Source organism: Gymnodraco acuticeps, unplaced genomic scaffold, assembly GCF_902827175.1.
Source record: "Gymnodraco acuticeps unplaced genomic scaffold, fGymAcu1.1, whole genome shotgun sequence".
Lineage (NCBI taxonomy): Eukaryota > Metazoa > Chordata > Actinopteri > Perciformes > Bathydraconidae > Gymnodraco > Gymnodraco acuticeps.
Genome location: NW_022990647.1, coordinates 711,269 through 724,479, shown reverse-complemented (window position 1 = coordinate 724,479; position 13,211 = coordinate 711,269). Strand labels below are relative to the sequence as shown.

Sequence of the window (13,211 nt, the reverse complement as noted above, 5' to 3'; positions counted from 1 at the left end):
GAGTTTATCAGTGTTTGACACTGATAAACGGTGTGTGCCAACTGTGATTGCACTAACAGAGTCCTTACATTGATTACAGTTTAATCACTGCATTGTTTCTCCCTCTAAAAACACAAGTGGCCGATGAGTGCATTGCACATTTTAACCCTCTACAGACTTGGCATGATGAGTCACATCTCTTTACTTCATGCATCATAGATAGAACTCAAACTGTTTCCCTCTGCAGGACTTTCAGGGTGACTTGCCTTATCAACGCTGTCCTAATACAAATAGCTTTTTACTGTAACTCCTCGGTTGGCAAACTGACTGCTTTACATCTTAATCACTGTATATCCACCTAATCAATGCATCAGGTTCCTCAGTCTGCCTGTTTCATATAGGCTACATGTTTTATTGAATGTTGAATTTCTTGCACAAATATGTGGAAATAAAACTGACATTAGACACAATTAAAATAAATCCCTGTACAGTGAAGAAAAAATAGTCCTGCAGACAACTTCTTTGTCAAACTCCTGCAGCATTACATCATGTTCCTTTTGCAGGGTCCTTTCAAAATGTAAGAGCATGCGAGAATCATATTGCTTCAACACCCAGGCTTGCCAGGAAATTAGATATATCATCCGTCACCAATAATATAATTAGATTATGCTGCCTTGCAACCATGGCTGTTTAGCTGCGCCACAGTCACTGGTACGGCTACACCCATATACAGCAGGTTTCTTTGGATAAAAAGAGACTTTGATGCAGCAGAATGAATCATTGAGGGCCACAGATCAGCACAAGATGGGCACTCGTAAAACGTTAACGACACACATATCTTCACCAATTTCCCTCTATCAGAAACAGGAAGTGGTCTGTCGCTGCTTCTTTCATTTAAAAAAAAAAAAGAAGAATAAAAAAAAAAGTAAAACGCATATAGGTGACAGTATTAGCATCAACTGAATAGATCTGGAGATCTCTTTTAAAAAATCACTATAGGCCTAATAATACCCCAAATCTTACTTTCACATATGCCCATCCCAGAATAATAATATGATAAATAATATTTGCTAATTGTTAATCTTGCTATTTGTTTGTGTTTTATTACTGTAATCTGACTGTTCAAAGTAATTGAATATGTCAAGTAAATGTAGTGCAGCAAAAATAACAATATTTCCCTAAGTGTACAGTAGTAGTAACTTAATGACGGACTCAAATTCGGGGGGGTGGGGGTGTTACACAAGCTACGAAATTAAAGTATAATTTGCAACTGTACACGCTTAAAGGCATCTGAGGAATTTGCAAAGCGAGCCAAGGTGGGACGGTTCTGCCTCGTGAGTAGAGAGCAGTTCATAGGTTGCACGCTCTTGTTCAATTAATTATCCGCCTACACGAGACGAACATGCATCAAGGAACGCGCACAAGCAGCGAAGAAAAGCTCCAAACATGCACCCCGATAACCATCAAATGACACCAAATACGTGCTGTCATATTTAGCTGGACTGGATTCAAAATTACTTCCGAGCGTAAGCTTTGTCCCGCACCGGAGAGACTGGATATCAGCCTGCTCGTGTTTGCACCCTGCAGTCAGTTGCTGGGGACGCACGTTGTAAAATGAGGTTTGGAAGCATCATTGCATTCGTCGCTCTCTGCTCTTTTACCGCTTATTATATTTATGAGCCCATTCCTGAGGACATAGAAGAAAGATGGAAACTCATGCTGACCAACTCTTTCTTCAGGAGTCTCAGCCACCTGGTAAGGAACACGTTCTGTATACTTTGACATTATGTTTACCGGTGCTAATGAATACTACAAAAATAATCCTACATTTAAAAGCCTACATGGTTTAGTAATACAGTATAGCCATATCATATCTGAAAACGTATTAACTTGTATAGGTGGCAAATTAAATGTAAATATTTTTGGCTGAATTGGATATGGTTCATAAACAAGATTATGTCAGATGCTAATCCATGTTTATAGTCTTGCTCATCTGTTCTAATAATAGACCATATTAAGGAAACTCTCCTCTGTTAATGGTTGTTAGAGCCTGTGGTTTACTGGAGCCGATCGTGGTGCCTAATATGAGTTGTTATGAGTTTATAACCCTAAGGCATCGATGGCTGTGACATTAGTATAACAATTATAAATAGCCTTTTTAACTATGGAAGCTTAACAAACTTAGTTCATTATTCGTGTGTGCAGCCTACTGCCTCTAACATAACATTCAGTTTGTTATTAGAACGTATCTAATGCATCACTGTGAAAAATATATGTTATACTTCATTGTTGAATGATACAGCCATATGTATGCCCCTCCAGCAGGCTCATTCATTATATGATTGATTACTTGTTCATGGAGTGATTATAGGTTGTGTTTTACATTGTATTGGGATGGTTCTCTTGGGGGAAGTAGACATTGATAGTACGTGACTTATATTGCTTTTGTTAACAACCACCATTTTTTTAAGTTAAATGCTGAAAAAAGGTTTTGTGGCAACAGTAGAAGAGGATCAACTGATTAGCTTCATGTAAAGCCAATGACTGCTTACCTCAGCAAACATAATAGGGTATGAGTCATGCTTTTACAACTTGTAATTTAGTTACAACTTCTCAAAACAAATGAATGCAGAGGGCGGTGGAACTATGCCAGGAGTGACTCCCATTACTTTCCCTTATTATTCATTACAAGGCCATATACAGCATTTCTGTTACCTTAATTATTTCTGTTTTGAATATTATGAGCTCTGTTCCAGGAAATTGTTTCCAAAAGATAAAACTCCCTGACATAGCTTTACTGAATGATGAAATACGAATGGCTCAGGTTTGATATATCCTATAATGTGTCTCTATCTCATGCTGTCTCTCTGCTTCTCTTTTCCAGGCAGACCTCAGTGAATTACTGGGGCTGAAGGACTACATGGGGGTAATGTACTTCATAACTCTGGCTGAAAAGATAGTGCCCATGTCTGACGAGCATATCAAGGTGACAGAGGAGCAATTTGATGGAGTGGACGTGGTGCTGTACCAGCCAAAGAAGAGTGACGGTGACACTAAGCTCAGGACGGCTGTCATATACCTGCACGGTGGAGGATGGTGTCTGGGTAGTTCCCGTAAGTCCATTGGCTGGCTTTCCCCTCTTTTATCACAGAGACTGCCGACTCTGACTTCTAAAGATGTGTGGAAAGATGGATGAATGGGTAATACACATTCTAATAATGTATTCACCACACAGTGATCCTACCATTTTATTGGGAAACTATTGCTTTACAGATTTATATAAACTGCTTGTGAAAGCTTTCACGACATGATCTTACATTTAGAAAAATATCAAACACAAGCCACAAGGGGTTCACACTTTTTCCCGAGGAAATAACACACCGTCTGCCGAAGCAGTCGGAGCCTCAGAGGGTGGTTACCCTGGCTAATCCACAAAAAAAGACATGACATGCCTTTTGACACATCTCATGCTGCAGACAATCTGTTGAATTGCTGTAACAATTGCATTAACTCACATCTTGCCAGAAAGATAGAGGAGGCATGGTTCATTTATTTTATGTTCTGTGAGGTTTCTGGATTGAATGAATGTCAATAATTATGGTGGTTGAGTTTCTTTACCATTGCTTTAAAATGTTTGTGTTCTCTGTCTACAGTTATGAGCCCATATGATCTTCTGGCCAGAAAAATTGTCAACGAGCTAGATGCAGTGGTTCTTTCTGTAGAGTAAGTAATTTATATTTTATAGCCAGTTATTTATAGTCACTTTTAATTCTGAATAAATGTTTGTTTTTATTTGTATTATTCATAGACTGTTTCCCTAACTCTTTCGGTCAGCCACTCACACAGAGTTTTGTGTAGTCATATGTGCCTGTCCACCCTCATTAGTCAAAGGGGAAAAGGAAGTGAGGATGCAGTAGAGTGAAGCTAACAGGTTTTCATAAAGGCCCAACCAGGGCTTTCCCTGTCAGAGCTCCACTCACTGTTGCTCTTTGGCACTTCCATCTTTTAGTCTGACGATCAGAACAGTAACTTTATTTTGGTCTCTCTATATGACAGTTTTTCAACTTCATCTATCAAATTAAACAGGTGAAAGACTACTACTCACTGATTCAATCAGAAATGTTATGTGTGTGTTATATGGCGGTTGTGCTTGTTGACATTTGACTTTGGGAAGCAGAGTTACAGTATTCATGTACTGGTTTCCGATGTTTGAGGATATTGCCGTATCTGCTTCATCCACATTTCTGTCTTCAATTTGTTAAGTAATCAGTTAGTAATCCCAGAATGGTACATTATCAAAACCTGGCATGTGTACCATTTGGCGTACTGATGGAGACTGAAAATAATTAAGAACATTGTGATGGACATTTCTGAAGCAATGGAGACGAAACTTAGAGAGACACGGAGGGAGCTTGCTGGTAAAACACAAAAAAAGTAAACTGCCGGAGAAGTGATAAGACATAGTTGACACAGCTGTTGCCAAACCAATTCTGAAGAATCTTTCGCAAGTCCCTAGCTCTGAGAGAATAATCAACATGCTGCATAACAAGATCAAACAGGCAAAGCAAACACCTATCAGCTGACGCCAACAGGCAGGAATAGGGAGACAAAACACTGAGGGTGTTTCTCACTGTCGAGGAAGGCTGCTCCAGAGCCACTATTTCAAGGATGCTACGTCATCGAGTCCCGCCGAAGGACTGTTCCAATGTCCAGGATGCTTGGAATTCTACCGAGGCTGGCGTCCTTCGTTGCGGGAAAATTCGAGACTGCACATATGTATCCTCCGCGGTCTTAAAATCCCAAATCTTTGGCGGAAATTGCGCTTCATTTAAGGCGGGGCCTCGCATATGACGCACACCTGCACAGTGCATACCTGTTAGCCTGTTCCACCATTCTTCGTTTTCCGATGGAAGGATTCTTGCCTCGCTTCTGAAGGACTTGACTCGGAGGGACATGTCCTACCAAGGAAGCGTCCTTGACATTGAGAAACACCCTGAGAGCACAGCTTCCAAGGTTGCAGGCCTGTGCTCAGTGAGGGCAGTCCAAACTGATAAACCGGGTCTAAGTTATGGGCCAAGGAACATATTTCCCCAACAAACTTAACATTTTAATTGGATGCACGCTATTGACGTTCGTTTTTTCAATAATTTAGGTACAATTGGAAGTTGTTGCAACACTCAGTTAGAAAATGTCAAGGTGCTTCTTTGAACAAATCTGTTTATGTTCTTTTACTTTGGTGAACTTGTGGTTCAGTGAATACAACTCTTTATAGGAAAATCTGGTTATCCCCTTGAAAATGTCATCATGTTTATTTTCCCTAGCTCAAAATGTTGTCTGTGCACATGGCCCCCATATCTCATGTTTATTTCTGTTTTATCTTTAATCTGCCCCTTTCTGATTTGTCAGGTACCGCCTTGCCCCTGCTTACCACTTCCCTGTCCCATATGAGGATGTATACCGTGTGGTCAAACACTTCCTTCATAAGGGGGTGCTAGCCCAATACTCTGTGGACCCCGGACGCATTGCTGTGTCTGGAGATAGTGCTGGGGGGAACCTGGCAGCTGCCGTCTCCCAGCAGGTACTGAATCTTCAGCTCTATTTTTCTGGTTCATCAAAAATATGAATTGAGGTGACCAATAATGACCTTATATTCTATGGCCTATCATGTTTGTCTCTGTTTTACAGATTTAAACTATTCAGCAGTTCTTAACTATTCATTTTAAGCTAATAAGGAGTTTGCTTTTATTGTTGGAGATATACAAATCAAAAACTACATTGTAAAAGTATGAGGGTAGAGCTGGAGTTAGTGCAATTGCTCTTAAAGGAGTGAGTGGGCAGGTTGCAGGGGAAGAACAACATATTTGTATTCCCCTTGGGCATAAAACAATTCTGATTAAGCTAGACTTGGATTGTAATGCTCACAAAAGTCCATGGAAGCTCATGAAAGAGTACAAAAATGAAAACAAACAGTACATTTACAGCAGTGCCATTGGCAACGGTACCTGAACAGAGAAAACGACGAAGGTCCAGGCAATATGCCCTAACAAGGACTAACATAATCTCTTTGGAATTTACTTGAGATTGAGACAGACATTATGAATTACCTGATACTATCCCTTAACTTTAGTACAGTTCAAATAAAGTTATTGACAATAAAGTGAAAACACCACTTGTATCGCAGTAATGCACACTGCATTTTTAGGTATGCCGCTATAAGCCAATTCAGATTTTTTGGAACTCGCAATGTCAATATAGCAATCTTATCCAATCCATTTCTCTATTAGCTATGATATTGTTCTACTGTATGACCATCTTGTACCAGGAGCCCGTTGCTGCTGGCATGGGAGACCAAAACTAGCGATGGTCAGGATGAAGCCCCATGCTTCATGCTGAAGCTATTCTTAGTGACACAAGTATCTCCTTGCACACCAGAAATATGGTTGAATGCATTCACTTTGCATACTATACCATCTGCTTGTATTACAGGGTGATGACTACTAAGTGGTCAAGCTGGGCAATTGGTTTGTCTCCATAGAATGTTCATGTCTTCAAAACAGTGACTGCACCCTTGCTCTTCAAGAATATACTTTCGACTCTAAAGTTTAGAGTAATAAAGATACGGAATACTTGTCTTCTTTGAGCTGAATAGTAGTATATTACCCGCACAGGGATATCGTCAGAGACAAACAAATAGAGAACAATGGGGATGATGCAATTCTTCCTGTAAACAACTATGACTTGTATACATACAAGTCATAGTTGTTTACACATATATGTGAGCAGATGATGCACCTTTACTGTATTTCTTAAAATATTCACTGCCTATTTCATTGCATTGAGAAACGTTTCTTTGAATACATGCCAATCTCACTCCGTCTCTTTTCACAGTTGCAGAAAGAGCCTGGACAGCAGGTTCAGTTGAAGGCCCAAGCACTCATCTACCCCGTACTGCAGGCTCTGGATCTAAACACACCTTCCTATCAGCAGAATCAGGACATGCCCATTCTGCCCCGCTACCTAATGGTGCGTTTCTGGAGTGAGTACTTCACCAGCGACAGGGCCTTTTTCAGAGCCATGATGGCCAACACTCACAACAGCCCTGAGTCTTCCAGCCTGCTGAAGTTTGTCAACTGGAGCACTTTTCTGCCAGCCAGATATCATAGAAAATACAACTATAGTGCTCCTACTGTGGTGCAGGGAGAGGAGGCATTTGGGAAGGGGGGGAGCATCTCGATCTCTCGCTGACCCGAGAGCATCACCCCTGTTGGTTCCAGACTCTGCCTTGCACTCTCTGCCAAAGGCCTACATTCTGACATGTGAGTATGATGTTCTCCGGGATGATGGGATCATGTATGTCACACGGCTCCTTTCTGCTGGTGTTGAGGTGACTCATGAACACTATGACACGGGATTTCATGGAGGGCTAATGTTCACTGTGTGGCCAACTGACTTCCTGATTGGACGTCGTATGACGGAAAACTATATCAAATGGCTCAAGGAAAACTTGTAAAAATCAAACTCTTGACTACCAGTATTCATTCCGGTTTTCCCACACAATGCACCAGCGTTTGCTTAGGTGCAAGGGTTTTAATAGTTATTGTTATTATAAGATATTGTTGTTAATTTCTTATTTTTTGGTCATCCTAATTTTCTGTCAATGTATCAGCTTCTTCTGTTTTCCATTCATGTATTGAAATAGTTAAGATACCAGCACAAAAGCAGGTCTGAATTGTTCACATAGGTGGGTTTGAGCAAAAGCGTATATTCCGTGAACGTAAGATATGTTTGCAAAACTATAACTCCTGCTTAACAATTCCTAGCATTGCATGAAAGATTGGCAAGTTTTATTGTGTTCAAAATAAGAAACAATAGCCCTTAGTTGTGTAACCTATATCAATAAAGGTACACAGGGGGATGCTTGCTGGTGTAGTTGATGATTTCAAATGCAGTGTAAATGTAAAACGTAATTATTTTGTAATCGCTGCACATCAGATCTACATACAATGATATTTGATGAGCCAGATTCCACGCAACAAAAAGCAACAATGTGCATACACAGCAAACAATATTCACCAATTTCATTTACACATGTTTGTGATTTAATTTAGCTGAATTTAATGTAGAGAAATAACAAAGAATCAAATAGCAAAAGTCTAAAATTATCAAGTGAGTTCTGTATACTAATATTTACAGTATAGGGGTGTGTGTAAATGTAACATTTTTGTTATCAATAAATAAGCTACTATATGTCCAAATATAGACCTGCCTTTGTGTAATGGATATCGGCAAATTAAGAGAAAGCTGCAAGAGCCAGCTTTACGATGAAATGTGTTACATTTAGTGTCTAGCCAAGTTTCTATGGTTTGAGTAGGTACTACTTCAGTTTCTTACCACTTTAAGTTCCTGAAACTCTGCTCTAACAATATTCATAAAAGGAAAATACTGGCATATATTTTCCCTCTGGCCCAACAATCATATGAGGCGGCTTGAAACGATTCCCTTGTCCCTCTCTTTTATCTTCTTGATCTTTCTGTCTGTGGGCATGGTAACCCTGCAAACTCTCATCACATGGCACAGCTATCTGAAAGATAACAGGGAGATAACAACAAATAATCCTGTAAACAAAGGTCTCTGAGCTGTTTCTTAATGTCTCACAGTTTCTTAAGCTTTACTTTTTAAAATGATAACAGTTGATAATAAACAAATGGAAGTCAACATTGAATAAGTCAATCAGAATAAAAATACTAAAGTTAAGGGACCTGCCTGAAGAGGGCTATACTGTAGGTGGGTGCTGGTCTCTAACAGAGTTATTTTCGGGAAACCTGAAGCACTGCTCAATTTTGGAATCCTTCATGGACAACTTATGATTTTAATCACTTTGAATTTCAATGTTGTCTGTCAATAAACTCACTTGAACTGCAATTACTGATCAATTTTATATGTGTTTGCTATTAACAAAGAGAATGACATACTAGAATAGACGGAAAAGAGGAACACAAATGTTTTGGCATGTTACAAGATGTCACAAGATACATTTAACTTAGTGACCTCGAACAAGATGCTGTGCTATGAGGACATTTTGGATAGGCTGACTCAGACGCAACAAATCCTCTTAGAGCCACAGGTTAAGCAGGACTATGTCCACAACGTACGACTACATGCTCCATAGGTCGGAGGTTGTAAAAGAAAAAAGCAGTTATTATATCTCTGGATAGCAAAGAGGATGATGCATGAGTGCAAACAAATCATTTATAGTATGATACAAATAGGTCACCTCGTTCGTCAGGACATGTTCAACAGCCCTTCACGCCTCCTCTGTAAAGAATGGATTATTTATGTAATGGTCATATTCCCTTTATAAGCTGGCCTAGTGTGCAAGTATGTACTTGTATAGGTGCGTATACACATACCGTGTATTACTATTAGTAATCCTTCTGGACAGGAAATGGTGGGACTGTTTCTCTGAATTCCTTCACTGCTATGGAGGGCTAATAACAGTAACGTGAGATGGATTATGACAAATTATTCCTTGAAACTGTTAATATTTAGTGGTTTTACACAGATTATACCTACATAAAGAACACAAAATGCACACATATTTACTCACACAGAAATGTGCGTAAGCACAAGTAAGCTTTCACATACTGCTGATGCAAATAAGCATAAATGTAACATGATTTCTCAAAGGCTTCCTTCAACACTGTTCAGCTTGCAAATATATCATGTCACTCAAAGGTCAAGTACTGAATGATATAAAAACCAAAGCTAGTCAAGGTACTTTTATTCTCTTTCTTTTACAATGGAAGTTTTGTTTTCATTCCTATAATACATGTTCTGCTGCTTTTTCTCGTCTGCTCTGTCTGTGCAGCCCACTACTGAACTTTACAAATGCTTTTTTTTGGTGCTTTTCCAGGAGTGATGCCAGTGTTAATGAAATGAGGCATAAAGCATGTTTTGATAAGTTCTGGATGAGAGAAAGCACCTGATCCTCTCTGTTGTATGACAGCAAAGCCCTGTAAAGTGTGGTTAATAGGAAATCAAGGCCTAAATAAACCTTAAAGGTCACTGGCAGAGCAATATAAAAGGAAGCATTCGTGAGAGCTGAGACATTCAGATCATTTCAACTGTAGACATAAATATTATAAATTGTAAAATATATTATGTTTGTTTACACAGCAAACTCAAACCTTTCATTTTTCTATTGAAAGACTCTGACTAAGGAAATTGCAGAACAAACCTTGGTACTCTAAAACAATGACAAGCGTCTAGGAAATGAAAATGAATATCAGGAAGGAAACAAAGGTAATGCATAATTAGCAAGCAGGGGTCACTATGGGAACCAGAGATCAATTCATTAAACTGTTTTTCTTGGCTGTCTTTAACGGTGATCCTCTCTTAATGTGTTGATGATAACAAATACAACATTTTTGTATTCGAGTTGTAGAAACCGCCTTTAAAAAAGAAATGCAGATAGGAAAGATATGAACTGCTAAAAAAACAAAAGGGCTAATCTCTCGCTCTGCTTATGAGAAAATAGTTGTTGAGGGATGCATTTCCACCTACAGTTGTACATTATTTTAAGTCAGAATTCTTCTTAAATATGATAATGACTCAATGACTACAGCACTTCCTTTCTTGTGAACAACTACAAGACAATTTTCTGACCACAGTCTCGGTACTTTCCATGAGCCCTTTATACTTTCATTTTATAATTAAACACAAGCATGTTTTTCTTTACTTCTGAGACTTCAAGCCCAGGTGACTGAAATATGTATAGTATCGTGTGATCTACGATATAAACTGATTTAATTAGGTAAAGTGAGTGATTTAAAAACATAGAAATAATGACAACACATATTTTTAGACCCAGGTCCTAAAACACTGTCTCTTCACTCTGTAACTAGATGACAAGCGTCTAGGAAATAAAAATCAGGAAGGAAGCAAAGGTAATACATAATTAGCAAGCAGGGGTCACTATGGGAACCAGAGATCAATTAATTAAACTGTTTTTCTTGGCTGTCTTTAACTGTGATCCTCTCTTAATATGTCTTGATGATAACAAATACAAAACTATTGGATTTGAGTTGTAGAAACCGCCTTTAAAAAAAAATGCAGATAGGAAAGATATAAACTGCTAAAAATCGAAAGGACTAAACTTGAAGGGGACCTATCATGCAAAATGCACTTTTGTACGTCTTTTATACATGAATATGTGTCCCCGGTGTTCCAGGGAACTCACCAAGTGTCAGAAAACACAACCCTCTCTATTTTCCTCCATACCCAAATCTCTAAAAAAGGGGCTGCAATGGATCTGATACAGACTGATCCAGATTTGAACACTGTCCTGACGTCAGGACGGTGGCGCTACGGCTATTGGTCAATTATCCACCTATCAGGGGAATGAGAGGTTGGGCCACGGCCGGCCATTGCTGCTCGAAAGCGCTGGAGACGCTGTAGTACATATGCCAGGCCTGTAAGTGGTGCTGTAGTCTGCCACAAAAGCAGCGAAAAATACTTCCCTTGCATGGTTGCCATGGTTGCCCTTCTGTTTATTCTCCGCTGTGGCTCTTTTTCTCCCTCCCCGAGGCAAGCGTTTGTGCCTCCTGCTTTAAAACAAATGAATAATGACTATATATAATCATATGTAAGGGATAATGTGCAGCGACAATGTGCAGTGACCTTCATGCCGATCTAGATCCCTCCGCTTCGTGTCGGGCTCCTGATCAGCCTGTCGGTGTTCTTTTCCCCATAATGACCGCGTCGCTGCACATTATCCCGCTTATTACATGGCCACATTCTCAACAAAGTAACGACATGACTCCCAATATTAATTGAAATGCTTTTATGGATTTAGAAAATGATTTTATTGATTTAAAAAAATTGTTGTATGTATTGATTTAAATTGACATGCATTCGCTAAGAAAAATAGTCCGTTGTTACTGTTTGAACTAACGTAGCAACGGCAGGAACTGCTTCGATAGTGTTTTTGAGGAGCTTTTTGATTACAGATTTGAAAACATTGTTGCTTGCTTTAAAAGTAGCACAATTCATTATGTCAAACCTTGGAAAGTATCTAGATATCTCTGCCCTAATACCAAAGTAACTGCCAACTCCCCTCTCCTGCAGGGGGGTGTGGTCAGCTGCAGCTCACAGAATCAGCCCCCTGCAAAAACAGGGCTGGAAAGAGCAAATAGAGCAAAATGAGGCATGGCTAAAATGCAGGATCTGTTTGGTATTTTGAAAAAATATATATATTTATATACTTTATATAGGTATGGCCCTACAATATATGTTTCAAATATAGCATGATAGGTCCACTTTAAATACTCCAATGTATCCTATTTACCAAAGCATTGGTTGGCAGTATTCAGTAACAAAAGGTTTTAATGATGGTAAACAGTATGGATATGGATTAACTGAGAAATTAATTTTGGAGAATTCAACCAAAAGCATGGATTGGATTTCCAGATTAATGTTAATGCAGATATTGGACACCTATAGCTCAGCTCAACATGAGTTGTGGAGGGACAGTAATGGGGTGATGTGATCATATGCATCACAAATCATTAGGACAGATCTCTTTTTTACAATTTGTGTTGCTTGAGCTCTAAAAAACCTCTTATTTGAAAATTCCATCCAAAGTATGACAGACTTGTGTTGCTGATGAAAAGCTCAGAAATCCAAAAGTAGGATGTGTCTTTTGAACGGTTGCATTACAATTGACAGATTGAATTTCAATTACATCATGAAAAAAAGATAATTTTCTTTCTTTTTCCGGATCAAAGGACAGAGGGTTTCGTATTCATAGTCTGTATAAAGCCCCTTGGGACACATTTTTTATATTGGGTTATATACATTTTTTTTAAATATCTGATTGATTGCTAGATTAATTCTGACTGTCACTTGCATTGCAGTGTGCTGCTTCAGCCAACATTATTATTTAAATATAATGCATATTTTATCATAAGTCACAAAGAAAACAAAATGCCTCGATCCATGGCCAAAGATAATAGATATTTTTTACAATTTATTAACCTTCCAAAAAAGAAAAAGGAAAAGACACATTTCTTTTTTAGTTATTTTGTATTAGTTTTTGAAGTAATATAGTACAAATGAAGTAATATAGTACAAATGACAATACAATCCTTGAATCTTGAACAATGCTGACTCTATAAAAATGAACCTCCAGTTTCAGATGCAGTGTTTTACCACAAAATACAGATCATTTTTCA

General features: G+C 38.8%; 1 protein-coding gene across 1 annotated transcript; it reads left to right on the top strand.

Annotated features, from left to right (window-relative positions):
- Nucleotides 1-1,312: 1,312 nt before the first annotated feature.
- On the top strand, nucleotides 1,313-8,901 carry aadac (arylacetamide deacetylase). Its single transcript, XM_034229342.1, is given in 6 exon segments — nucleotides 1,313-1,734; nucleotides 2,864-3,092; nucleotides 3,633-3,702; nucleotides 5,386-5,557; nucleotides 6,868-7,188; nucleotides 7,190-8,901. Coding segments are annotated over 6 exon segments (1,233 nt in total). The 5' UTR covers nucleotides 1,313-1,593; the 3' UTR covers nucleotides 7,490-8,901.
- The last annotated feature ends 4,310 nt before the right edge of the window (nucleotides 8,902-13,211 follow it).